This window comes from Lacerta agilis, chromosome 10, assembly GCF_009819535.1.
Source record: "Lacerta agilis isolate rLacAgi1 chromosome 10, rLacAgi1.pri, whole genome shotgun sequence".
NCBI classification, from domain to species: domain Eukaryota; kingdom Metazoa; phylum Chordata; class Lepidosauria; order Squamata; family Lacertidae; genus Lacerta; species Lacerta agilis.
In genome coordinates, this window is record NC_046321.1 from 62993038 (window position 1) to 63020889 (window position 27852).

General features: G+C 42.4%; 1 protein-coding gene across 1 annotated transcript; it reads right to left on the reverse strand.

The window, feature by feature from the left end:
- Positions 1-728: 728 nt before the first annotated feature.
- Positions 729-27109, reverse strand: DLD (dihydrolipoamide dehydrogenase). Its single transcript, XM_033162951.1, has 14 exons — positions 26967-27109; positions 22717-22792; positions 21653-21732; positions 20472-20540; positions 11722-11791; positions 10380-10480; positions 9328-9471; positions 8064-8165; positions 7004-7194; positions 5306-5476; positions 4666-4855; positions 2571-2708; positions 1361-1450; positions 729-1184 (listed from the first exon to the last, which is right to left on the reverse strand). Exons 1-14 carry the CDS (start codon positions 27003-27005, stop codon positions 1119-1121), a joined length of 1527 nt encoding a protein of 508 aa, XP_033018842.1. The 5' UTR covers positions 27006-27109; the 3' UTR covers positions 729-1118.
- Positions 27110-27852: the final 743 nt, after the last annotated feature.

The window sequence follows — 27852 nt, forward strand, 5'->3', positions numbered from 1 at the left end:
CCCTTTTTACATTAGCTGAGGTGTCTGCATTAGTTAAAGGGGGTGTGTGAAACCTTAGGACCATAAGATCCCTGAGCCAGTGCCATCCAAGAAGCAAATCTGAGTTTTTTTTTCTGATGTCCCTCTCTCGTTTGAACAGATTCATTCCCCCACTATTTCTAACAAAGGAAGTGTTAAGAACGCCACCATATAAATGAGCTGATAATGTACCATGAATTATTTTTATGCAAATCTAGGGACAAGAAAACTGATCCTCCACCACAATAGAGGTCGCGAAACCCAGTATGTGAAGCTCAGGCATAGGGAGAGAAGCAGGGAAACTGCATCATGGATTCAGCTGTGCATACAAGCAGAAAGGAAGGAGATTGCTGCTTGCACCACATGTCAGAACACTGTGAGAGGAGAATGGTGCTAAAGCCAAAGTGGTTGGTCTGCTTGTGCAACAGCTTTGTACAAACTCTTCTACACTGTATTTTTTAATACCAATTTTCTCCAAAAGAACTTGATTTTCTTTCAATAAGTTTCACAAAAACTGAGGTGTTTTTCCATTAAAAAAAATTTATTGATACAAATGGCTGTTCACAGAGCAAAACCAGCTGTACGCCTTTTGTCCTACATATCAAGAAACGCCGAGACAAAGACTAGCCTTGGCTAAAAAATAACTTTAAAAAGATAGTGACACATTGAAACCTATTGCTATCCCTCTCATTAAAATTACCATGACAGCATTGTGCAAAGGTGACAGTGGCATATTTTAAGTATCATGATATTACAGTATCAGTTCCTCGGCAATGACAGAAAAGCAACACTGGATAGTATCAACAATTATATTTTGCCTAGGTACATGATGGACTCTTTTAAAGCACACTACAGCCTTAAGTTGTCATTGCTGTAGCTTGTCTTCTGCAGAAACCTAGAATGTACAAACAACCAAACATACTTAATGTACAGCTGTTGGGTGATTTCCCAACCCCAAATCTGTTTAAATAGCTCATGTTGAAAAGAAAAGTTCACTTAGTTAAGTCCCAGAAGTTTTCAAATGACTCAGCCTTTCCCAAAGCCTTCTGTCAGTTTTCAAAGGAAAATATGCTTTTGTGCGTTATATGTATCCTTTTACTTTAGAAATTGATCGCTTTGCCAAATGATGCTGCTAGGTTGGCTTCCCTGAAGGCTTCAGACACAGTCTGTTGAGAACAAAAGAAAGTAATTAGGAAAAGGTAATGGGGGGGGTGTCACAAAGAGTGACTAAACGGCTAAACAACAATGGGGGGGAGTAATGTGGGGGGAACCTTGCAATTATCTGGATCTTCAATTAACCCACAGAGAGACAAAAATGACTAGACAGCTCACACCAACTTACTGGATGTGCGTGGCAAACTCTGGCAACATCTTCACATGACGCTCCATATTCCATTGCAAGAGCAGCTTCATTAATCATTTCTCCAGCACCCTGGGGGGGGGGGAATTATGATGCAAATAGTAAATGTACGAGAAAAAATTAAAAGCAGAGGTACAGAAAACTATAGAGATCTGTGTATTCTGTGCTTTTAAAAAGATAATCAAAATTTGGTGTCAAATCTGATTTGTGTTGTGTTAAATGCTTACGGTAAGCAACTATACACCTAGCAAAGGCTTAGGGCTATCAATGAAATCTTCATTAATATATGCAAGTACTGATTAGAAATAAACAAGATTTACATATTATACATGTGCATATTTCATCATCTGCCATCTTTGAAGAGTTATTCCCTTGTGAGAGAAAGCAACTGGAGAACAACACTTCTAAGATGCCATTGACTTCTTATATTTGTATGTAATAGTATCATAAATCTGGGTCTGGAGCTTCATAGACATAAGGACTAGAAGCATGCTATTTAAAAAACACCACCCCCATGAAAGTTGAGATGCTCAGGATCCTTAACATTGTGCATAAGACCAAATTATATGCTTTTATCACTGCACACAGAGTGCTCTGAACGCAGTGTGCATGATGGGGTTTTTTCATGTTCTGGTTTGCTTTTGTTGTTTGTTTTTAAAGAACTGCATTCTGCTGGCGAATGCCATGACTGTCAAAACACTGAGAAGCATGGAGTAATAGAAAAAAAATACACCACAAAACTCTGGCCAAGTCCACTGTGCCGCACTTGGTAGTGGCACATGGTAATGGCACACCATGACTGGGGATTTAGGAGCCAGCATGTGAAAAGCCTTAAGTCTGCAATCCAAAAAAAATCAAATTCTGCAGTGGACTAAGTTATGCATGAAGGCACGTGTTTATTTAAAATGCCCATGAATCCATCATTTGTTATCGCATTCTTAGGTTATCTTCTTGAATTATGGAAGGAAAAGGTACACAGAACACCAAGAGCCATGTAAGAAGAGCAACTGAGCTGTGGTAAACAAAACAGTCTTGGCGATATAAACGTTTTTCTGAAGTCTTACAACCCACCAGCAAATGCTTTGAGGCCAGAAGTATACATGGTTGCATATTATGAACTCCTGACCGACCACCAGAACCAAATACATTCAAGATTCTGAAGCACTACATGCAGATTCCACATAGTACTCACTGCTCCTAAAATATGCGCTCCCAGCATCCTGTCTGTTGTTTTGTGACTGAGCATCTTCACCAAGCCGTCTGTGTCAGCGTTGGTCTTAGCTCTGCTGTTGGCAGCAAAAGGAAACTTGCCAATCTTGTATTCAACCCCCTATAAAGCAAAAGACAAGTTATGAAAAGCTGGATGTTATCTCCAGCACCTGGCATAGAACTCAAGTATGACTTCTCTGGCTGCATGCAGGCAAGAGATTTACTATGGCCTCAATTCGCTGTGTCTGAGCTCTGAAAGGCCAAGTTAGGGAGGGGGTGCTCACATGTTGCTCAACTCATACATAGAAAACTAGGTGCCCGCGGGAGAGGGTTCTATCCTAGCCTTCTCCCAAACACAAATGTTTTGTGTGGAGAAGCATTCAGTCCTGGAGCCGCAACCCTGCCATCAGATGTGGTGCAGCCCAGTTTACATTTTTGTGAGGTCCGAAGAAGACATGACCATTACAGATCCATGTACAGAAACTGCTGCAATAGCTTAAGAATGTGGAGTAGGGAGCGGACACTTGATATAAGGCAGTGGCGCTTTCAAAACAGCCCCTTTCCCCAAATTGTCTCCTTCCCACTGGGGCTGCCATAGCAGAACCTTACAGAAAAGCACTTGCTACTTTGGGACAAAAGGCAGGAAAACTGAAGAGCACTCAGAAGACACATATAACACCACATATGTAACATTCAGAACTGCAGCAGGATTGTTTCCAACATCCATGGGGTTCTCACTTCTGCAAGTTTTTAACCAGTGGTTTGTTTCTGGGAGCAGAACTGAACGATGTCAATGATTCCTAGCACCTGGCTTTGTGGACTCATGGCTGCTCTAAAAGGTAAAAGGACCCCTGACCATTAGGTCTAGTTGCAGACGATTCTGGAGTTGCAGCGCTCATCTCGCTTTATTGGCCGAAGGAGCCGGCATACAGCTTCCGGGTCATGTGGCCAGCATGACTAAGCCACTTCTGGCGAACCAGAGCAGTGCACGGAAACGCCATTTACTTTCCCGCCGGAGCGGTATCTATTTATCTACTTGCAATTTGATGTGCTTTCGAACTACTAGGTTGGCAGGAGCAGGGACCGAGCAACGGGAGCACACCCCGTTGCGGGGATTCGAACTGCCAACCTTCTGATCAGCAAGCCCTAGGCTCTGTGGTTTAACCCACAGCGCCACCCGCGTCCCACTTGCTGCTCTATAGCTATCTAAAACAATAACTGGGAGGGGGGCACATCATGAAAGGCTCCCTCTCCTCTCCGCTATAAACTGAAACACTGATATTCAAGCACATTGTTGCTACTGCCAGCTCCATTATTCTACCCTTTGCTCCAAAAGAAATGCAGGTGCAGTTTGCACATCACATTTAGCTATGGTTAGCTTAGTGTTAACATACAAGCATTCAGGTCCTAACAGTAAAAAAAATCACATTGCTCCACTCCTCCCCCCAGCTGTTCTGGTGCAGTGTTACTTGGCACTAAGCCATAGTTTGGTTTAGCCTTATGTCTGGACCCAGGCTGGTGGTTTGCCTCCCCTGAACGAACCATGGTTTAATGCAAAAGTTAAAAAGAAGACAGCAACTCCAATGATCAAAACAAAAAAGGAGAGCAGTGCTAACTGCTGCTGAACTCCAATGCCCTTTTAAAACATGTTGTAGAAAGGGGGGGCTGTTATTGGGTTGTTCTTGTCTTTTGTTTTTTATGTTTTTATGTTGTGATTTTATGTGGCGAGACCTGGGGGGAGGTATACAAATTTAATAGATCGATAATAATAATTCTTTAGTGAAGCTCAAAGCAGTTCAAAGCAAAATATACCTTCAGGAGCCTGAAAAGTTATTAAAATTCATGGGTTGTCTGGAGCAAGAGCCTGGGGTTCGAATGATATTCTAAGCTAAGCTATGGTTTAGCTCTGGGCAGCGGGACTACTGGGTTCGGAGCAAACTGGCCGAGACGTTTGCAGGAAGTACCTGCACAAACATTAAGTTCATGCTTAGCCGTGGTTTGGCTTAGTGATACATGCAAACCAGGGCATACGACACACTGCTCTACTATGAGCGGACAAAAAAAACTACAAATAGTACCTCTTCTTTCAGCTGTTCCTCCGATTTTCCAATCCAGGCAACTTCAGGATGTGTGTAAATGACCGAGGGCACACAGTTGTAGTCAATGTGAACTGCACCTCCAGCGATTCCTTCAACACACAAAATACCTTCATCTTCCGCTTTGTGAGCAAGCATCGGTCCAGCAACTACATCGCCAATAGCATAGATGCTGCCAAGTAAAGAACCACAGGCAGATAGACATAAAAACACGCACTGTAACAGCAGCTTTTGACCCATTGTCCTGAATATACATAGAATAGGCTTTAAAGAAAAATACAACAAAGAGCCAAATCTCTAATCTTATTTGAAACACTTCATTTTTCAAAGTAAAATTACTTTGAGCTACCAGTCTCGTTTTAACCCAAAGGTAAACAGGCTTGTTCTTGTCATCCTTTTCTAGCATATATTATGATTGTAGCAAGAGTAACACAAGCCAAAAGAGGAGATTGTAACAATCTGACACAGTATAACTCTTCCTCCACTTAACCGATGCTCCTGTGCTAAACTACAACCAGTTTTCATACCCATCTTGCTGATACAACTGAACCTTAAATTTAAACTCAAAATATCAACTCAGAAAAAACAATTTTCCAACAACCCATCTGATTACTTCACTTACTTTGGGACTTTGGTTTGGAATCTGTTGTTGATCGGGATTCTTCCCCTATTATCTAGTTCAATACCCACATCTTCCAGGCCAAGATTCTTTGTGAATGGGCGCCGCCCGATACAAACCAGAAGTACATCACAAGTGATCACTTCTGCCTTGCCACCAGCAGCAGCTTCAATCCTGGGGGGAAAGGAGAAGGGCAGTCTTCATGAATAGAGAAGCAACATACTGTCAGTACACCTGTTGTCAATGAAACCTGATCACTCCTTTTTATCTAACAGTTATGGGATGTTACACGGATAATATGTCAAGGCCCTGCGAAACTACAGCAAATTATAGTTAAGCCATACTAGATTTACATGTTTTTACATTCATGTCACAGCAAGTGACTACAGCAGTTCTCCAACAAACAGCTTAAATGAAAGAAATGTTATAATCATCTCATAACTGTCACAACAAAACCATGTCTATAATAAATAGGTGAGATTGTCTCTTAAACCCCCCTTCGAATTGTTTTGACTACACCTTGTCCAGCTCTTTTGCAGGCTGTGCTACAAACAATAAAATCAAACGGCATAGGAATTTTGTGAAATGCATAGAGTCTACCCATCGAGAGTGTAACAAATGCAAGTTTAAACTTTGTGGTTTTTATCCAGCCACCTTAATTCTGAGCGTTAAAACATGCAACGCATGTAAGATTTTGAACATGTGAACAGGATGCCAATCAATGCCTATTACATTAGAAACATTTCAATTTGTGCAGTGTAAGAGGCATAAGTAACCATCATTATCCAAGATTAGCAGCTCCAAGAGGACTGTGTTGTGTGTTTTTTTTAAGCATGAACTAATGGATTACATCACCTAGGTCACGGATAGCTCTGCAGATGTTGGACTCCCAACATCCATCAACCCCATCCAGCCTAGCCAATAGTCAGCAGGGATGCCCGGCCATGAGGCAGGGTGAAGCAGTCACCTCTGGCAGTAGGGGCACCGCCAGCAGAGAAGCACCACTGCTTCCAATGAGACTGCAGCAAAATCTCATGAGATCTCACTGGAACCTTTCACTTTGCATCGCAGGTTATGGAGGCTTTGGCAGCAGCGGAATGTGGGAGTTGACACCAAACACTTAAGGCGGCACCACGTTGGGCGACACAGAAAAAAACTCAATGGACCGGAATAACGTTATTTCAGTGGGTCTACTCCCTGAGCGTGACTCAGACAGATACAACCCAGTATATTTGATTCTACAACATATACTTTCCATGCCAATAGCTACAATTCTGTAAACATGTTTCCAGAGATGAAAATATATTTGAAATAGTCTAAGAATCAGTGTCAAATTCAGTAATACCTCCGTGAACGTCCGCCTTGTCTAACGTCCATTCTGGCAAACGTCCGCAGCAAACCCGGAACTACTGGAACGGGTTACTTCCGGGTTTGCCACTTGCGCATGCGCAGAAGCGCTAAATCGCGCATGCCAGAAGCGCAAACTGCTCCGTGCACGGACGCAGCACTTTGCCCTGCGTCCTTTTCAGCTAGCAGCCGGGGCTCCGGAACAGATCCCAGCCGCAAAACGAGGTGCGACTGTATATAGATGCCAGTAATTCCACCTCTCCCTTGATCCCAAGTCTGATCTGGAGCTAATTTAAGTTTTATAAAGAGAAGACAACCCGTTTCTTTAATTTACATAGTTGCGTACATACTTACGAAACATCAATCTTTCCATCGGGTTTCTTGGTAGCACCGGTAACTTTAGTATTGAGTTTAAATTTAAAGCCTTGCTTCTGGAGAATGCGCTGGAAGTTCTTAGATATCTCCATATCAATACCCAATCCACCTACATGGCCCAAGAACTCCACAGCTGTCACATCTGCACCGAGACGCTGCCACACTGAACCCTGCGATGTAAACAAGCCCATTTTTACTTTAATTTTTTGAAGCTTTTTTTTTTAAGAGGGGGGTGATTTTATAGCTCCTGTATATTGCTTTTGCTACAAATTCATCTGACTAATGGCAACCATGAAAGATTAAACTCCACCAGAAATCTTTAAACAGCCGGGAATGTTTTGTAACCTTTTGCACAACGCCTGTTCCACTTTCGTGACAATTTCACTGACCGATTTCCTTAACTAGGAACACAATAAACCAGGGATTCTTAACCTGTGGTCCTCCAGAGGTTATTGGATTGTAACTCCCATCATCTGAGTCCATTGGCCATGCTAGCTGGGGCTGATGGGAGTTGGGAGTCCAACATCTTCTGGAGGGAAACTTCCAACCAGCTGGGAGCCACAGCTCCCAAACTGTAGGATCCCCGATAGGTGTTGGAATAACAGCAGAATTTTTTATCGTAATTCAAAGGCTCCCAGTCCTGCAGAAGCCCTGCTATATATCAGCCCTGTGCAAATATTCAACAAGCCTCATGTGTTCGATCGTGCAAACCAGAACAGCCTAGAAATAAAGCCTGTATGGCGTGGCACCTCCATGTGCCATCGGATAGAGAGCTGCTGCTATTTGCACAATTGTTGCCATTTGGAAAATGATTCCTGCGATTGCAAGAATCGTAACAGCTGTATAAGCAGCCCCCATAGAAGGGCACTGGTTTATTCAACCCATGTTTCCTTAGTACCTTGACTGGTTTGTGTGACTGCCGACAGCCCAACAGACCCCTGCAGGCAACTGCATGAGGCCCAGAAATATTTTTTCGCATGTCAACCTGGAATATTGACAGACGCTGAAAAAAATTAAAAGGAGGTAGAACACTTCTTACCAGTTCCACACCAATGACTCCTGCACCGATGACCACCATTTTTTCAGGGACTTGCTTCAAAGAAAGAGCCCCCGTGGATGATACAACTGTATCCTCATCAATCTAAACAAATTTAAAAGAAAAATCCCCCCCCCCAAATATGAGACTTTTGTATAAAAGCATACGCTGTGTATAAAATGCCAACATTCCCCCCCCCCCCGGGGTAATATATAAGACAACAGCCATGCCACCACTAACACACCCAATTTCCTCTGATCTCAGAAGTGAATAACAGCTACCACACCACGGTGTGTTTAGCCTATTTGTATTTGGAAACAGGATTTGTTGTACAATATATATTTCAGCTAGTTTGCATGTTGCAAACACATCTGGCCATAAGCAAGAAAAGTTTGACCTGGCCTAATTATGGTTTCTCTGAACTTAACCATGGTTTATTTCAGGGCAGCAAACCACCATTTAAAACCATGTTTTGCTGCTGGCTTACAAATCTTGGCTTCCTATAAAGTGTGGTTTGTTATTACATTTGAATTTGGGAGCCTGGATTAACCCTTGCTGTTTCAGTGCACTATTCTTGCCATTCAACCAGTTACCTCAGCACAGGACAGAAGCAGCTGGGAAATGAAACCATTCTCCAGACCAAGCAACTCTCGCTGGCACTTTTCCAGAAATGATGCTCCTCATTCCGGATTGTATACAACATTAGTCACACAGAGGAGACCCCCTGAATGGAATGGGCAGAACTAACTTGGGCCTTTTAATTTCAATGGACTCTTTGCCTAGCAACAGGCTCCCTTTGTCACACAAGCCCTCCGGTCTACCTTTACTGTAGCTGTGCAAGGCGAAGGGACCTCAGCCTAATTTGCCAGCATATACAATTCAGGTCCTAGCAAACTAACATGATTCTTACACCTATGGAAGGTAACATAAATAACACTGAAAACAGAAGCAACAAAGAATGCTAATGTTCCTATTTGACAGCCCTGTCGCTGGAAAGTTATAAGTTGTTACTGCAACATATTAAATGACCAAACAATGGCACCTGAGAACTATCTGCTGCAGAGGTAGAAAAGGGTTAAGAATTTCTGATCCCAATAAGATGTTAGGCATGTAACTGATTGAGGGCAGGGAGAGGGAGGAAGCTTTCTTGACTCAGGGCACGCCAAGCACAGCTGAAAATGTGGGTTTGCTGGCCCATTTTTGCAGTCAATCAATGGCAAGTAAGCAGTGAGCACACTAGTAAAAAAGTTTAAAAATCAAGTCATACCGTAATTCCCGGGAAAGGTGTTACTTCTGAGCCAGTGGCTATGAGGATGTTCTTTGTATTAATGACCTGAGTGCTGCCGTCATCTTTCGTTGCCGTGACCTGGTTTTTGCCAGTTATTTTTCCAAAACCAGAAACATGTGTCACCTTCAAAAAAGGAAGCTCTTGTTAAACAAAATTAACTAAGAAACATTTCAGGTTGCAGCAGTGCTATTCTTTACCCTGTTTAAAAGGAGGCACTGAAATTTGATACACAGAGGTTGATGGAGTAAAAAGCTTTTTGTATTTTTTGTGACACAGGGCACACATGAGATGTTTCAGTTTTTTATTGTGGCACACACTAGTGTTTTTAATCTATGCAAACAACTCTTTAAGTTTCTGTGCATTTAACGAGTACAACTTTATCCTATCAGCATGCAGGTCCCAGTGATTCCCAAGAACACCCAAGAGGAGGCCGGCCAGTCACCTGTTTTTAAAAGTGTGAAGAAAGTATATAAATCAATATCTTGGCCTACATATGAAGCAGATTAGATGGCTGGCAAGCCTTTAAAGAACAGTGGACATTCAAGCAACAAAGAGGGGGGAAACTGCAAGCAGCACACATATTGATGGGGCTTCCACCTTCAGCAGTTGCTAGTGGATATGCAGCCCATGATAAAGTCCTAACCAAGCCAAGCAAACTTCATCCTCTGGTTCTTCAGGGATGTATTTGACCATGTTCAGACTATATTTCTGAGCAAAAGGGGTTAATTATTGCTGTGGCTTCTCTCACCAAGAACTATCAGCTTAGATTTGAAGATGGGATTAAAACAACTAATGTCTGGGCAATAGCCAACGTTATAATCACCCTCAGGCTATATCCATCGATTTCAACGGGTCCACTCCCCGTATGACTTACTTGGGTATCATCCTCCATGTGATGAATTGCAAATTGGGCTGCCGTCCTGGCAACCACTTATAGAAAAGCGTCAACTTACACCGTCACCAACTTCTAAAGCGACTAAGAAATGGCTAGGAATAGTGCAAGCAGTAAACTGCTTTTGGTTCAGACGTACCTTGTTCTGTTTAAACAAGTGAGCAATTCCCCCTGTTAAGGCCTTGACTGCACCACTTTTCTGCTCCATCATCTTCTCTAAATTCAATTTGAGTCCTGTAACTATATAAATATGTGCAAATGTAACACAGACCTTATTTTACATTTCTATTAGATGCTTCAGTGAAACATCTAGCAAGTTTTATTAACTCAAGACACCAATATCTCCATCCTTCATGTATCTCCATTACCTCCATGGGTGTATCCTACAATACTTAAGTTGTATCAGAGGATTCCTTCAAGATTTTCCACAAAAAACCCTGCTCTGAGATAAAACATGGTGGCTGTAGACAAGGACTGGCTTGTGGCTGGGCCCCAGTTCTGCAGATCCCTCCCCAGGAATATTCTCATGGCACCAAAACTAAAAAGTGTTAGGTGCCGTCAAACTCACACTATTATTCCAAGCTTTTAGTAGAAGATGTACATCTTTATGCTGCTGGAGATATCATAATTGCTTTTTTATTGACAGACTATTCTGTAACATTTTGGACTTGATTTGTTTTACTTTTCATTTGTTAAGTACATTGAAAGCACTATTAAAAGGGGGGAATACAAATGTCTTGAATAATAAAATAACGTTCGTTCTATTTATTATTTCAATTTATCAATTTAAAAGGTGTCTCTGATTAATCAGGTGTAATACACCAGCACCACTTTTCTTAAATAAAGCCCTCCTCCCCTTTCACATAGGAAAGCAGGTTAATACATACTGCATGGCATGGTGACTAAAAGAAAGAGAAGCAGGCCTATAAAATTGGCTTATATATATATATTCTAATGATTTAAGTTTGCTTTTTCATGCAGAGGGTGGAAGAACATTGCTTATTCTCCCACCTGCTCTAAATTAAGCAGTGATTTATCAAATCCCACCCACAGAAGCAGCTTGGGGAACAGAGCACAGGGCTGCACCAGGAAGCAAGTGAAAGCCCCGCTGTGCGCAAGGAATGTTAAGCACAATTCTTTCCATCAAGATTTAAAGTCTTTTGCCCTTTCCTCTACAGACAAGAGCAACTCACGGACAATGTTCTACCCAGTAGCTTAGACCAAAGTAATGTACTGGATTCCGGCTAAGTATTGGCCTGGCTGGCAAGTTTCTGGGTATATATAATTTAATTAACATTATTTAATGCATTGCATCCTGATAAATATGCAGAAAACAGACTCCCTGTATTTAGGGCTTTACACTATCTTAAGAGGATGCAGCAGTCTAACCCAATATCCAATCCTGTAAATTATCTCACTATGCACTAGCACAGCAGAACTAGAATATTTGGAATTGTCAATGGATGGTATTTCATACTTACTCTCGATTCCTCTACTAGCAAAGTCTTTTCCATGGGCCAAATGATACAGGTGTGAATTGTTTAGCAAGGCCTGTAACATAAAACAAAATTAAACTAAGCACGTAATTTCCACTGGGGATATTGTAGTAAAAGATTACTTAAGTTCAGGAGTGGCTAACCTGCAGCCTTCCAGATATCGTTGGACTGACTGGGGCTGATGGGAGTTGGAGTCCAACAACATTTGGATGAGCGTAGGTTAAGTCACCCTTGCTATAGTATAATACCACTACTATTTATCCTAAGATCAGAATGAAGCAATTTCACATTGGTTATTAATATGTCTTCAGGAAAACACCACCATGTTCAGCACTTAATGCCTACAGTATCAAGTGAGTGAATGAATGGAAGCCTGAATGGACTACATAAGTTTCCACAAAGAACTTCCTTATCAATTCACTTTATCTCAAATGCAAGGTTATTCAAGGGAGTCAGTTCACACAATCAGCTGCTTGTCATGAAGTAATCAAGTGACACAGGTGCATGTGTGAACCAATGCTCCATTAGTGATCAGTTTCACTGATACATCTTTGTGACTTTCATGCAGCTGGACCATGGGTCAGCAAACTAAGGCCCACGGGCCAGATCAGGCCCAACTGCCTTCTAGATCTGACCTGCAGACGGTCTGGGAATCCAGGCAGCCAGCACAGCGCGTGTGTGCGATAGTTTTTGCTACTCAGCCAATTGATCCCAATAAGGTTTTTGCCAAAAATGCGGGTCATAATCATGGCAACATATAGTCCGGTCCCCCCCAAGGTCTGAGGGACAGTGGACCGGCCCCCTGCTGAAAAAGTTTGCTGACCCCTGAGCTGGACATTTAAAAGTAAGTCACTTTCACAAAACCATCAGGAATTAAGCAACAACGCAAAGGAGCAATATCAACTGAGCAGCAGCATAGGGTTTGCTTTTGGCATTAATTCTATCCAATTAGTTTGGAAGCCACAAAGATTCTCAAAGAAAATGATACTTCAGATTCCAGAATAGAAAGACAACTGCTTTCTTTGTATCATATTTAGAAATAAATTCTTGAATTTAAACCACATGAGATTTATGTCTAATTCCAGAAGAAAAGCTGTGCACTTTTTTTTTTTTTGCTGGCCGTCAATCACCTAATAAACTTGTTTGGTTATATAAATAAAAGCACATACATAACTCAGATTTTAATAACTGTAGTCTTACCCTTACAGGTAAATTTAAAGGGGAAAAAATATTAGGCAGCACCAGTGCCATATTATGAAAATTGAAGCCTTAGGACAGGCACCCCCAAACTCGGCCCTCCAAATCACTCCAAATGTTTTGGGACTACAACTCCCATCATCCCTGACCACTGGTCCTGTTAACTAGGGGTGATGGGAGTTGTAGTCCAAAAACATCTGGAGGGCCGAGTTTGGGGGTGCCTGCCTTAGGAGAAAGCCTCATTAGCCTGCTCTTTAATCTGACCATGATCAAAACAGGCACACCTCCCCTGTCAGAAAAATAATAATCAAGTGTAGGGTCAAGTACAGATATTCTCAGCTGTTCCACAACCTATCTGGCATGGTGTGGTGTTCATACTGGATAAATAAGGAATAAATAAATTGTCTAAGAACATTGTGGAAGTAGAGCGGGACATTCCGAGACCAATTATGGTTGTGCTTGAGTGCAAAGCTCCTTTCTGGTTCTGGCGGCAAAATATGATTTTCATATTTATCCTACATGACCTGAATCTGGCTGTATCAATTGGCTGTGTTCCTTAAGCTTCCATCATTGGGAAGCAGAGTCACGTCTCTTTTCCAATTTGGTTGCTGTTTAATTTACAACTACATGGCAATGAGTGTATCTTTGATAACCTCAGAGCATCTGTCCCTCTTGTTTCTTTGAAGTATATCTGCTAACATCCTGGAGGCCTGTGAAGTGTCAATATGGCCAGGATGCTTGTTCTTTCACTTCCTCCTATCAATCCTGTTTATTTCTTCTACCTGATCTTGGAATGCTAATTACCTGTAGCCTAGGAAGTAGGGTTAGATCAAACCAGTTTCCTGCTAAGTTCAAAGATTCTTTGTTCTTCTCATGGCCACATGGCCTGTGGGGGGAGTTTGCTCTGGACACTGTGATTGGATGATTTGAATCTTGGAAGGCGGGTTTTTTGTCAATAAAAATACTTGTATGAGGGCTGGGAAGAGGGCTCTCTCTCTCTTGCCCATGTACCCTCATACAGGTCGTTTGCTGGTTCAAACGTCCTTGTCTTTTCTCTATTCTTTTAAGTAACGTGCCGTGGTAATTCAACTAGAAACACCACAGATTGGTGCCCCTTGTGTGAGGCTAAGTATTATTTTAAAAGGGACAGTTTTAAAAACGAACTCCCTTTCTTTGCAATTTATACCTCCCTCGGTGCTGTTTAAATCTGCCTTTGTCGAAGGGGTTAAACAGGCTTAAAGATCTTATTGCTCTGCAGGAGTCCGGTGCGCGCCAAACTCAGGTAAGATCATGGGAGCCCATTTAGAGTAATTTATAGTAGATTAACATAAGCAAGGGCTCTAGAGCCAATGCAAAAAAGAAACTATGGGGGGGAAATCTAACCTTCTTCTAGATATTTTAGCAGAAAATATGCAAAAACAGTCATTTATAATTTTGCAACCCCTTCCTACAATTCCTCTGTCTGAGTGTGATGTAATTCTGATGCCTGCTGTGTCTTTTTGCTCAGCGCAGGAACCTCAGATGGTGGAAAAAAGCAGCAGACAAACTGTTGCCATTCCAGCCACCATTCTCTCACTGCCTGGTTGTGATTTAAATCTACTGCCTTCTGCTCATTCTGAGGAGGCTTTCCAGGCTGTGGTTATTACAGCAGAAAGCAAAATGCAGGTGGCTATCATAAAGACTCTGCCTGTGGCAAAAATCGCCTATCCAAATTTTCCTAGTAAAGAAAAAAGCAGTGTTTTTTCTCCATTGATAGCTAATGCCAAACAGCAGTTTGTTGAAACACTGCCCACTGGAGTCTTCAGCAGTTTTCAAATTGAGACTAAAGGAAGCTTAATTAGCCTTCCCACCACCAGTTTTTTGAAAGAGTCCAAAATCAGTGAAAATTTAGCAGCTGATGATTTTAAAAGCTACCAAAGTCTCAGAAGTTTCAATTCCAATGACTGCAGACTTCCAGTGAAAAGTTTTGTAGATTACCCTACTGACACTGGATTGTCAGCATTTTTTGATCCAGTAATTAGCAAGGATCTGTTTCCTACCAACGTAGCATGCATGATAAAAAACGCTTTGCAGAAAACCTTTGAAGTTGGCATCTTTCTTTGTTTCTTGGCAAAGGTGACTGCTCCTCTGCAGAAGCAAAGCCTCCCTCCAGGATTAATGAGTAATTACCTCATGTTTGCATTTGACCCAGGAAAGTGAGAAACTTACATCTTTCCTTTGGGCTAGAAGAAAATGTTGCTTTCTCAATGGCCCAAAAACTCTCCCTGTGAAGAGGAGTCTGTTGAAATGTTAATCCTTCAGGTGTTTTCCCTTCAGTTCAGTCTTTAGTCTGTTTTTCTAAAATCTGTTTGCAAACAGCTCAGACTGAGAAACTCTGTTTTGCTGTAAAGAAGCTGCATAACTGCATTTGAGAAAAAATCTTAACAACCATAGCTACTTGGTTTTTTAAAATCAGTGCAAAAGTTCCTATCTCATGGTTTCTGTATATTTTTTGAGCTTGAATTTGCTGTAAAAAGAGCTGTTACCATTCATGGAAAGAGGTTTTTTTAAAGGGCTTAGTTAAGTGCAAATTAGCTAAGATCACTTCTATCTCTGTGTGTGAGGAATTGCCTCATGGTGGCTTTCACAGGTTTTTCTTTGAAATGCATTCCCTCAAGCCTGATGTTTCTCTATAGAAAATTATTTTATTTCCTAGCCTTGGAATGAGCTGAAGCTTTTAATGTTTATCTCTGAAGTCAGCTACAGTATATAAAGTTTATACTCAGTTACATATTTAGGGTTTTTTTTCTTTTCCCAATGCCTTGATGGTATTTCCTGCTTGGCAGAAGGTTGGACTGGATGACCTCTTGTGGTCTCTTCTAACTTTGTTTTCCAACTTTATGACTCTTAAGATTTTAACAATCTTATGCTCTTTTTTTGCTATTCAAAGCTTCTGAAAGATTTTCAGCATTTTTTGTAGAAATTAGCTTAAGCACACTATCTTTGTCTATGTAGAATTTTCTAGAATATAATGTTAGAATTTCTTTATATTATGATTTAACGACATTTATTTTCCATGCATAGGTTGCCTTAGCGAGTTTCAGATTGAACAAAATGATTTTTCTAAAATTTTCAGAATTTCCTGTATTGAGGTTAATTTAGAATGTTTTATGGTGCTAAACTTTATTCAATTGCAGGCTATGATTTTTAGACCTACAGCAAGATTCCATGGAAAGGAATTATTTTAAAGAATTTCTAAAGAATTCTCAATTCTATTTCTAACGTTGTTTGGTTTCTAGCTTAAGTGCAACGCTGCAAGGATGCTGGAGAATCATTGTTAGTTGTGTTTTTCTCTATTTAGATTTTATGTGGTTTAAATGGTTGTCTAACACTTGAATTTTTATTACTATCCAGGTTCTTTCATGCTTCATCTATTAATATTTTTTCCCATACGAGGTTTGTTGATCTCTCTCTGAAGACGAATCCAGATCCAGATGCATTACTATAATCTCTGTTTCTTTGTTCTCTGATGTTTTATGTAGCTAAGTTGCTAGTCCGCAAAGTGGTTCAAACTTGAATGAAAGTGTTATTTCTTTTGCTCACAGCTACAGGGTGTGTTACAGTTTAATCTATTTGTTGTCTTTGTGAATGTTTTCTAAAAATTTCTTCCTTTGATAAGGTTTTCCCAGAAGTTACTCTTTAAAGTTTTTAACTAGTTTTTAGAATTAAGTGATATCTTATATTTTAAAAGTTTTTCTTTTTCAGATTTCTAAAGTCTTATCTGCAGTGGTGTATTATCTTTGCTCTAATCTTTTGTTTAGATTGCCCTTCCCTAGAAGGGAAATCAACTCAAATTCTTGCTATTTGCTTCAAATTTAGTGTTTCCAAGCCAAATTTTTTTCTGTCTGACTGCCAATGGAGTTCTCTACTCAGTGCTACTGTTTTTGGAAGTTCTAGTTTACTGATTTCCATTCTTTAATTTCATAGTTATTATTACAGTTAAATGGTTTTATAATAGTATTTTATGAATTTTCTTTCCTTTCTACTGCATGAAAAATAAAAATTAGAAATAAAAAAAATAAAAATAAAAAGGTGTATTATATCCCTAGATGTTTTCTGAACTATGTTTTTTCTAAAAAATATGTTTCTAACACAAGTTTCTCTAATGGACTAAAAATTTCTTTTAGAATTTCTTTTAGAATTTTGAACAGAATAATTTGATTCTGATTTCTTTAATTAAATATTTCTTTTCACAGGTATTTCTTATGTTGTTATTGATAATCTAAACAATCTCAATTCTCAATTATAGTTTTTAATTAAATAAGTTTCTTCTATAGAGTGTTAGTTCCAGGATAGAGGTTCTTCTCAATTATCTGATTTGTATGAAGATGAAACAGATTTTTAATCATATCGCTCAGCTCTAATTTTGGAGCAAAGGAGCAATTGTTTTTACTTTAACAGGTCTATGGTGAAGTGCTAGCTGAAGTGTGTGACCACAGACGTGCAAAATCCTGTAAGATTCCTGTCCCAGAGTTTCATCCTAATGCTGAAGTTAACCAGACAATTATAACTGGACAACTAAACTGAGGAGAGTTGAAGACTGTGTTCCAGATGCCAAGTCTTCAAAAGAAGATCAGCATGATCCAGAAAGTTTAAGAGACTTTTTAGCAAAATGAACTTTTACCCAGAAGACCTTTCTTCTAGTTACCACTGATCAGAAATCCATCATTCTTCAGTGGAAATTTATTGATTGTACCTTCTGTATTGATTGTACCTTCTGTAAACATTGTGACTGTATTCTATGATTTTATCTCATGATGTTATTATTGTTGTATGCTTATTTCATAATTGCTATTATTTGTTGTATGCTTATTTCTTATTCAAGATTTTCCTGATATGAGGTAGTCTAATTTCATTTTGATATTGCTAGTCTTTGCTTATTTTAGAATGGTTAATGTTTTCTAATTTTCTTAGTTAGAATGATTTTAGTTAGTTTAGTTGTGATATGTTGCCTGATACAATGCATTCCCTCTCTCTGCAACATTTTCTCTAATATCTTTCCTAGACCTGGCTCAGGTTCGTCTCCAAGGGATCTATACGTGGTTCAACAATATTCCAGGTGGATGAAGATGACACCATGCCATTGCTTCAGTAATGTGTTATTAACAGCAACAAACAAAAAAAAAGAAAAAAAGAAAAAAGAAAAAAAAGGTTGATATGTGGTGTTCATACTGGATAAATAAGGAATAAATAAATTGTCTAAGAACATTGTGGAAGTAGAGCGGGACATTCTGAGACCAATTATGGTTGTGCTTGAGTGCAAAGCTCCTTTCTGGTTCTGGCGGCAAAATATGATTTTCATATTTATCCTACATGACCTGAATCTGGCTGTATCAATTGGCTGTGTTCCTTAAGCTTCCATCATTGGGAAGCAGAGTCACGTCTCTTTTCCAATTTGGTTGCTGTTTAATTTACAACTACATGGCAATGAGTGTATCTTTGATAACCTCAGAGCATCTGTCCCTCTTGTTTCTTTGAAGTATATCTGCTAACATCCTGGAGGCCTGTGAAGTGTCAATATGGCCAGGATGCTTGTTCTTTCACTTCCTCCTATCAATCCTGTTTCTTTCTTCTACCTGATCTTGGAATGCTAATTACCTGTAGCCTAGGAAGTAGGGTTAGATCAAACCAGTTTCCTGCTAAGTTCAAAGATTCTTTGTTCTTCTCATGGCCACATGGCCTGTGGGGGGAGTTTGCTCTGGACACTGTGATTGGATGATTTGAATCTTGGAAGGCGGGTTTTTTGTCAATAAAAATACTTGTATGAGGGCTGGGAAGAGGGCTCTCTCTCTCTTGCCCATGTACCCTCATACAGGTCGTTTGCTGGTTCAAACGTCCTTGTCTTTTCTCTATTCTTTTAAGTAACATGCCGTGGTAATTCAACTAGAAACACCACAGCATGGTGCATGAATGGAACTCAAAGACCACTAGTGATCCAATCTTTTTTGCCAGGGAGGGATGGAGAAGTGGATTGCTGCTGGATTTTAATATTTTCCTGCTCCTCAACAACAGAGCCTAGGGCTTGCCAATCAGAAGGTCAGCAGTTTGAATCCCCGTGACGGGGTGAGCTCCCATTGTTCGGTCCCAGCTTCTGCCCACCTAGCACTTCAAAAGCACATCAAAGTGCAAGTAGATAAATTGGTACCGCACAGGTGGGAAGGTAAACAGCGTTTCTGTGCACTGCTCTGGTTCACCAGAAGTGGCTTAGTCATGCTGGTCACATGACCCGGAAACTGTCTGCAGACAAACGCCAGCTCCCTCAGCCTATAGAGTGAGATGAGCGCCACAACTCCAGAGTTGTCCACAACTGGACCTAAAGGTCAGGGGTCCCTTTACTTTTATGAATTATGTGGAATTGTTCAGTTCAGCTGTGTACAGGGCCGTCTTCAGCATATGCGGTGCCAGGGTGCAAAAAAACTGCCCAGCACCCCCAATTTTTTTGGGGGGGGGTAAAGTTGTTGAGCTTTTTTAGGGGGGCAGCTCAGAGCTGTTGAGCTTTTCTTGGGGGGCACGCAACTCTCTCCCATGCCACTGCAGGAGGGAAGCTGCACGCCCTCCAGCCATATGAGTGGCGGGCATGCAACTCTCTCCCATGCCTTGGGAGGGAAGCTGCGCAGCTTGTGTAAGTAGCGTACATGTGCTGGGTGGCCCGCCAATCCAGGCACGCAGGGGGGCGGAGCCAGCTGACTGCCTCAGTGGCTGGTGTAGAAAAGCCTGCAACGCTCTGACGGGCTCAGCTCAGTTCGGCAGTGGCTGTCAGCTGGCTTGGCTCTTCAATCCCCAGACTCCAAATATCAGCCCTGGACTCTCGGCCTGGTGCCCCTGAGAGCCCGGTGCCCAGGTTTCCTGCACCCCTAGCACCTATGGATAAGCCAGCCCTGGCGGTGTACTTTTTGAAGTGCTTTATTTATTTATGACTACTTCTGTTATGCTTGTGATTATGTAAATCTTTTCATGGCTTTAACTACGGAAAGGCAGCATGCAAATAAAATGATGACGATGATGATTTGATTTGATTATTTTCCCACCATGAAGCTGATGAGCCCCAGTAGTAAGGTAAAGGTAAAGGGACCCCTGACCATTAGGTCCAGTCGTGTCCAACTCTGGGGTTGCGGCGCTCATCTCACTCTATAGGCCAAGGTAGCCGGCGTACAGCTTCCAGGTCATGTGGCCAGCATGACTAAGCTGCTTCTGGTGAACCAGAGCAGCGCACGGAAACGCTGTTTACCTTCCCGCCGGAGCAGTACCTATTTATCTACTTGCACTTTGACGTGCTTTCAAACTGCTAGGTGGGCAGGAGCTGGGACCGAGCAACAGGAGCTCACCCCGTTGCAGGGATTCGAACCGCCAACCTTCTGGTCAGCAAGCCCTAGGCTCTGTGGTTTAACCCACAGCGCCACCCGTGTCCCTAGCCCCAGTAGTACTTCTGTGCAAATATGAATGTAGATGTTCCTCCAAACTAGATACAGCACAAGGTGAGAACTAAAAACTGTACCTACCTTAGAAGGTATGCATCCAACATTCAAACAGGTCCCTCCTAGTGTTGCATTCTTCTCCACACAGACAGTCTAAGAATTAAAAGGAAAAGGAATTTTCATAAAACAGCACCCCTCCATAGATCAAATAGGCCACAATGGGTTCCTGCACTTTTATTTTCAAACAATTCATTCTTTTTTCAGAAGAACACTCCTATAAGCATTTTTTCTAATGGCAAAATTTCCATTTTGTTAGACAGCTCCCATTGTTCTTAACCAATGGCTATTCTGACCAGGGCTGATCAGAGTTGGATTGCAACAACATCTAGCGAGTCATAAGTTCTCCATCACTGCTAGAGAGAAACAGAGCTTCACAGATCTCCTTCTGAAGAAATGTCTGATATAACCTTAACTGCTTCAAAGACACCATTATTGTCTACTACATAATAAAAGCCACATCTCTTTATGAGAGAGACACACTGCTGAAGAGTTTATTCTTAAAGCTTTATTTCAAAATGAGCCTGCTATAATGTGTATTCTCTATTTATTAGATATATCTGGCATATTTAGCCTCCTCCTACCCGTGCCAAGTGAAGTCTACACGTTACCTTTCCAATGTGGTGTGGCTTTTGTTCAACAAACAACTCTTTCCCCCAAGTTTGTATAGCAGGTTCTTTAGACTGCAGGCAATTCATAAGAACACGAGGGATCCTGCTGGATCAGGCAAATGTCCCATCTAGTTGAGCTTTCTCACAGTGGCCAACCAGATGCTGATGGGAAACCCGTAAGACCCAAAAGGGCTCTCCCCCTTCCAGTTTCCAGTAACTGGTATTCAAAATCATACTGCTTCTAACAGGTAGAGCATAGCCATCACGTTTATTAGCCACTAATATTCTTGGCCTCAATGAAATTGCCTAATCCAGGCATAGGCAAACTCAGCCCTCCATATGTTTTGGGACTACAACTCCCATCATCCCTAGCTAACAGGACCAGTGGTCAGGGCTGATGGGAATTGTAGTCCCAAAACATCTGGAGGGCCGAGTTTGCCTATGCCTGGAATCCTTTTTTAAAACCATCCAATTTGCATCTTCAAGATGCAAGCTACAAATGGTCGTCTTCCTTTTGACATAATTGCAAGAACCACAACTGCAATATTATCTGCGCCGCAGCTACATTATGTGATTCTTCTCATCGTGTTTCCTTACCTTAAAACCAAGTTGAGCAGCTTTGATTGCTGCAACATACCCTCCAGGGCCAGATCCAATGACAGTAACATCGGCATCAACTGACAGAAAAAGATGTCAGATGTTTATAAGATGTAAGAAAATATTTTACATTTAATTTTTTCCCCAGTAAAATATTTCACAGACAGAAAAAGAGATCACACAGGGTTGTCTGATCCATTGAAGCAGATCCACTGAAATCAACAGACATGACTAAGCCCATTTTTTTCAGTGGGTCTGCCCAGAGTATCTTGCTTGGATACAATCCCTCTACCTATTCTTTAAAATGAGAGGGGGGGGGAAGCAATGCAATTCTTTCCATTTAAAAAGAAAAAAGTTTCTGAACATGTAATCTACCAGTGCTGCATTAATTTTGATTGGATGCACATTCAAAAGTCCATCCGCATGTGTTCTGATGCAATTAATTGCAGATAGCTAGAGATGTATCAGGGCATTTACATTATGACATAATTATTAAAATGATTTATATACTGTCTTTAAACCAGCAGTTACCAAGACAGTGTACAACATAACAATGCAAAACAGTCCACTAAAATGTATTTCAGTATAAAAAAGCCTACAGGAATAATAACAACTGATACAACAATCCATGTAAGCAATCTAACCAATCAGTCTTCCATGGCTACAGATTATTTATTATCATCTTTTTATTATAGCTAATATCACAAAAATACACCAGTAAGCTTGAGGTATTGTAACACTATGTTTGTGGTATCTCAGCTACAGGTATGTTCTCCTTTTAAATGCATGGAAAAGGGGCCTGATCCTTTCCAGCCACTACTTCCATGTATCTTGAAGGAAAGCATTCCCCCCCTTCTGAAATCTGCATTGCTACCACAAAAAATGTGGAGAAGCAATTTTCATGTGTTGGCCAGGCAATGATACAACTTTTTACAATGTAGCAACATCTTAATAATCCTGAGGAACACCACAGAGGCAGAAATGGTGAAATATGACCCAAAATATTTAAATGTACAATTTGATGTGACTTTTGAATGTAATGTTTAAAGTTACATAATATTTACCTTGGTCAGCATAGGTTCTTAAAGGCACTACAGATATACCTTGTAAGCCAGGCTGGATCCGGTTAAAACGGCTTCTCTGATTTGAAAAACAAGAAGAAATAAATTTACCGTATGTTCTCCAAGGAGGATAGTGTATGTATTAAAGAAACAAACAAATTGTTACTCACAGGATTAACTAAACTCATTAAAATTCAATATTCAATATTCATTTTAAAACCTTCACTTGTACTCCCACGTTAGTTCCTAAGGAGATATACTTTCTATGTGTCATTTTCTTCTTCAGAACCTCAATATCTGTATTTATCATTTGAAACAACTAGGGTAGGGTGGAAATTATCACAGTGTATTGGTAAAAACCCTGCCTCGCTTGTGTGATTTCTGCACACTGAAGAACACTTTTGCTTACTATGCATCATTAGCTGCTAGAGATAGAAAAATAAATGTTGGTACCTTTTATCATATGTGGTGGACATGCCCAAAGGTTAAGGCTTTCTGGGAGAAGATTTATAATGAACTTAAGAAGGTAATGAAAATTACTTTTAGTAAGAAACCAGAGGCCGGCCTTTTGAGCATGACCAATCATAAGATACCCAGTCAGGATAGAGTGTTTTTTATGTATGCCACAACAGCTGCTAGAATTTTGCAAGAAACTGGAAAGGTGAAGAGATCCCGACAGTGGAAGAATGGCAGATGAAGCTAATGGACTTTATGGAACTCACTGAACTGACCGCGAGACTCCGAGACCAGAGGGAGGAGAAGGTGCAACAGGATTGGAAGAAATTTAAAGACTATTTAAAAAATCGTGAAAAGTTAGATATTTGAAGCAGAACTGGCTTGTTTAATTGGCTTTAGCTAGTTGATGTTAGACGAAAATAGTATACAAGAAGTAATGTTATGAATGGTTTAAAATATTTAGAAATGCTTAAGGATATGTTGTTTAAATAAGGAATTATATATGGTTAGTTAGTATCTTTATGATTATTAAGAATAATGGTGAATGTTAAGAAAATAGTTACGAAGTTACCAAAGTATATTGATATTGAACGCAGTTGAGAGAACGGGGGAAGTCCCCCCAAAGAAGATTGAAATTAGAATTAAACAATGATTTTCTTTTGGTGTTCCTGTTTAGGTATGTATAGGTTTTCTTTTGTTATTCTTATGTTGCTTTAATGTGTTTGATGTGTTTTTTTGTTTTATCTTTTGTTAATTGTTTTTGTTTATCTGTTCGATGTATTTGTTGTTTAATGTAGAAAATAATAAAATCTGTTTTAAAAAAAAATGTTGGGAAAGTTCCACTGAAATCTATTTTAACGAGCACCTATTCTGAACATTGCCTTTCACTGCTGATAGGAAGTGGCAAAGTCTATGTACAGATAAATCCATAAGTCAACACTTCCTCACTTCTTTTTGACCTCTGACTTATTAGAAAATACAAAGACTGACAACTTTCAAACACCAAAGGTATCTGTGGAGCATGCAAAAGGCCTCGCAGACCGCCTGGCATCTCTTATCATAAGGTGATACTCTCTAGTGCAGAACAGCTAACAGAATATGTCCTATATTTCAGAATATGACAGAAGAAGAGCCCCTTCTTTTTGAATTCTCCTCCTGGAAAAATCAAAGGAATAAGCCTCTCTACCAGGCTCAGACGCAGATGCCATAAAAAGAAACAAGTAATGCAAAGTAGAATTAAGTAGATCAAAGGATTGCCAAGTCAAAGGGGGCTTCTTGTTTTTTTTTAAGAGATGGTAAGAATAAAAATATGGCAAAATATGGTCTGAAGCTCAACATAAAAAAAAACTAAGATCATGGCCACTGGTCCCATCACCTCCTGGCAAATAGAAGGGGAAGAAATGGAGGCAGTGAGAGATTTCACTTTCTTGGGTTCCATGATCACTGCAGATGGTGACAGCAGTCACGAAATTAGAAAACACCTGCTTCTTGGGAGAAAAGCAATGACAAACCTAGACAGCATCTTAAAAAGCAAAGACATCACCTTGCCGACAAAGGTCTGTATAGTTAAAGCTATGGTTTTCCCAGTAGTAATGTACGGAAGTGAGAGCTGGACCATAAAGAAGGCTGAGGGCCAAAGAATTGATGCTTTTGAATTATGGTGCTGGAGGAGACTCTTGAGAGTCCCATGGACTGCAAGAAGATCAAACCTATCCATTCTCAAAGAAATCAGCCCGGAGTGCTCACTAGAAGGACAGATCTTGAATTTGACGCTCCAGTACTTTGGCCACCTCATGAGAAGAGAAGACTCCCTAGAAAAGACCCTGATGTTGGGAAAGATGGAGGGCACAAGGAGAAGGGGACGACAGAGGATGAGATGGTTGGACAGTGTTCTCGAAGCTACTAACATGAGTTTGGCCAAACTGAGAGAGGCAGTGAAGGATAGGCGTGCCTGGCGTGCTCTGGTCCATGGGGTCACAAAGAGTCGGACACGACTGAACGACTGAACAACAAGAAGAATAAATTTGCAGGAAGCTGCTGCAATCCCCTTACCAGCCCATGTTTCTTGCTTAGGTTTGCTGCAACCACATATAAAGATGCCAAGCCCATCCACCACCCACCAGCACAGGCAGCAAAATATTCCTTCATTGCAGGGGGTTGGAGTAGATGACCCTCATGGTCCAATTCCAACGCTACAATTCTATGACATGGCCACCACAGCACTAACAGCTGTTGGGCTTTTGAAGTTTTGTGGCTTCTCTCCTCTGCCCTGCCCCAAAGTGACTTGTGCATAATAAGCCAGAGCGGGCAGCATCATCTTGTTGTTGGAATCACCTGGGAGGCAATGGAGTTGTGCGCCTTTGGGGGTGAAATCAAACCGTTGGGACAGTTACAGCATTTTGTTGCCTCACTGGAGCAGATGACAGCATACAGTTGACAGCAATAAAAACTTCATAGCAGCGAATAAAACTTCATATTAGTGCCCCGAGAAAACAGCTAGCGTTGTTTGCAAAGCTAAGCGGGGTCCAGTATGGTTTGAAACTGGATTGGGGGAACGGGGCCTGCACATTGAGACTCCTACATTGCAGGGAATTGGATTTAGATGCCTCTCCGGATTAAGGGACCCAGGTGGCCCTGTGGGTTAAACCACAGAGCCTAGGGTTTGCTGATCAGAAGGTCAGCGGTTCAAATCCCTGCCACGGGGTGAGCTCCCGTTGCTCGGTCCCAGCTCCTGCCCACCTAGCAGTTCGAAAGCACGTCAAAGTGCAAGTAGATAAATAGGGACCGCTCCAGCGGGAAGGTAAACGGTGTTTCAGTGCGCTGCCCTGGTTCGCCAGAAGCAGCTTAGTCATGCTGGCCACATGACCCGGAAGCTGTCTGCGGACAAACACCGGCTCCCTCGGCCTATAGAGCGAGATGAGCGCCGCAACCCCAGAGTCGGACACGACTGGACCTGATGGTCAGGGGTCCCTTTACCTTTACCTTTACCGGATCCCTTGCAACGCTACGATTCCATGATAAAGGAACACACAGAAATTATCTTACACCAAACAGTGTGGCTAAACTGGTAGAGCAAGAGATGCTCCAACTCAGGGCAGTGGGTTTGAGCCCCACGTTGGGCAAAATATTACTGTAGTGCAGAGGCTTGGAATAGATGCTGTGCCCTTTTAAAATGTGGCTCTTTTTGGGGGGGGGGGTAATTGGGTTGTTGTTTTTATTTTGAATATATCTGTTGTTGCTTTATATGTTGACCTTGTTCTGTGAACTGCCCTGAGACCTTCGGGTAGAGAGCGGTATATAAATTCACTGAATAAAATAAAATAAAAAATAGATGACCCCCCGTGGTCCCTTTCCAACTCTGCAATTCAGATCACACGGGCTGATCGTTGCCTAAAGCACAGCTCTTTCTTTGGCCTTAGGGCGCCCCACGTCGCCTCACTGCGACCCCTGGTCCATCGGCCTGGGGGAGGGAAACTGTAGCCCCGACGGGACTCCCAAGGGGGGAGCACAGCGGCCTCCTCGGCGGACGGCCGATTCCCCCTCACAGCCGCGACCTGGAGTGGCTTCCCGCCCGCGAAGCAGGTGCTCCGCCTCGGAGCTTCCCCTGTTGAACAGCTGCCTGCTGCGCACCTGCGAGAGGCGCCAAGACACGACCGGGCCCAAGGTCGGAGCGCGGCCTCGCCGGGGCGTCGCCTGAGCTCCCGCCCGCCCTCTCGCTCCGAGCCCAGCGGCTGAGGCAGCGGTGAGGCCCGCCGCTCCTCGCCTCCCCGCCCGCCCGCCCCCTTCCGGGCCGCTACCTGGGCGAGAGCGCAGTAGACGCGGCTCCAGCTCTGCATGTCGGCCTCGTTCGGGCGGCGTCGCTGCCGCCTCAGCGCGAAGCACCTTCAAGGTTCGCCCTTCTCCGCCCGGCGGTCTCCGAGGCGCCTGCAGGAACGAGTCGCGCAGGCGCGGCGGGGAAGCGAAGCAGGCCTCCGCGCGAACGCCAGGTCTCGGAAAAGGGCACGCAGAGTGCCGCCCCCGCCAGCGGAGGAGGTCTCCTAGTGCAGCAGAAGCTCGCGCAGGCACAGGAGGGGGGCGTGAAGCCAGCTTCGCGGGAACGCCGAGTCCGGAAAAGGGCACGTAGCGTGTCCACCCCCCCCCCCCGCCAGCGGAGGTCTCGTAGCAGAGGCTCGCGCAGGCTCGCGGCGGGGAAGCGAAGCCAGCCTTCGCGCGAACGCCAGGTTCCGGAAAAGGGCACGCAGCGTGCCGCACCCCCCCCCCCCAGCGGAGGAGGTCTCCTAGCGCGGCAGAAGCTCGCGCAGGCGCACGAGGGGGACGTGAAGCCGGCCCAGTCAGAAGGGCAGCCCCCGCGGCGATTAGGCGCCTGGGATGCTGAGTGGGCCTTGCGCCTCCCAAGGAGCGCCTGGGAGGTTTGGCTCTGCGAGCGAGGCGAATGAAACTCCCGCCTCGCCCTTTTCTGTTGCTTAGAGGTGGAGGGAGAGAAGGGCGGATGCTGCGCCTTTCCCCCTAGAACTGCGGCGTTGGAGAGGAACCCCGAGGGTCATCCATCCCATCCCCCTGCCATGCAGGGATCTCCCGAGGGACAATGTGGTTCAAGCGCGCGGCTCTGCATTCACATTTCAAGACGGATAGCCGTGTTAGCCTGTTGGCAGCGGAAAGAAAACAAAAGCGAGTCGAGGTCAA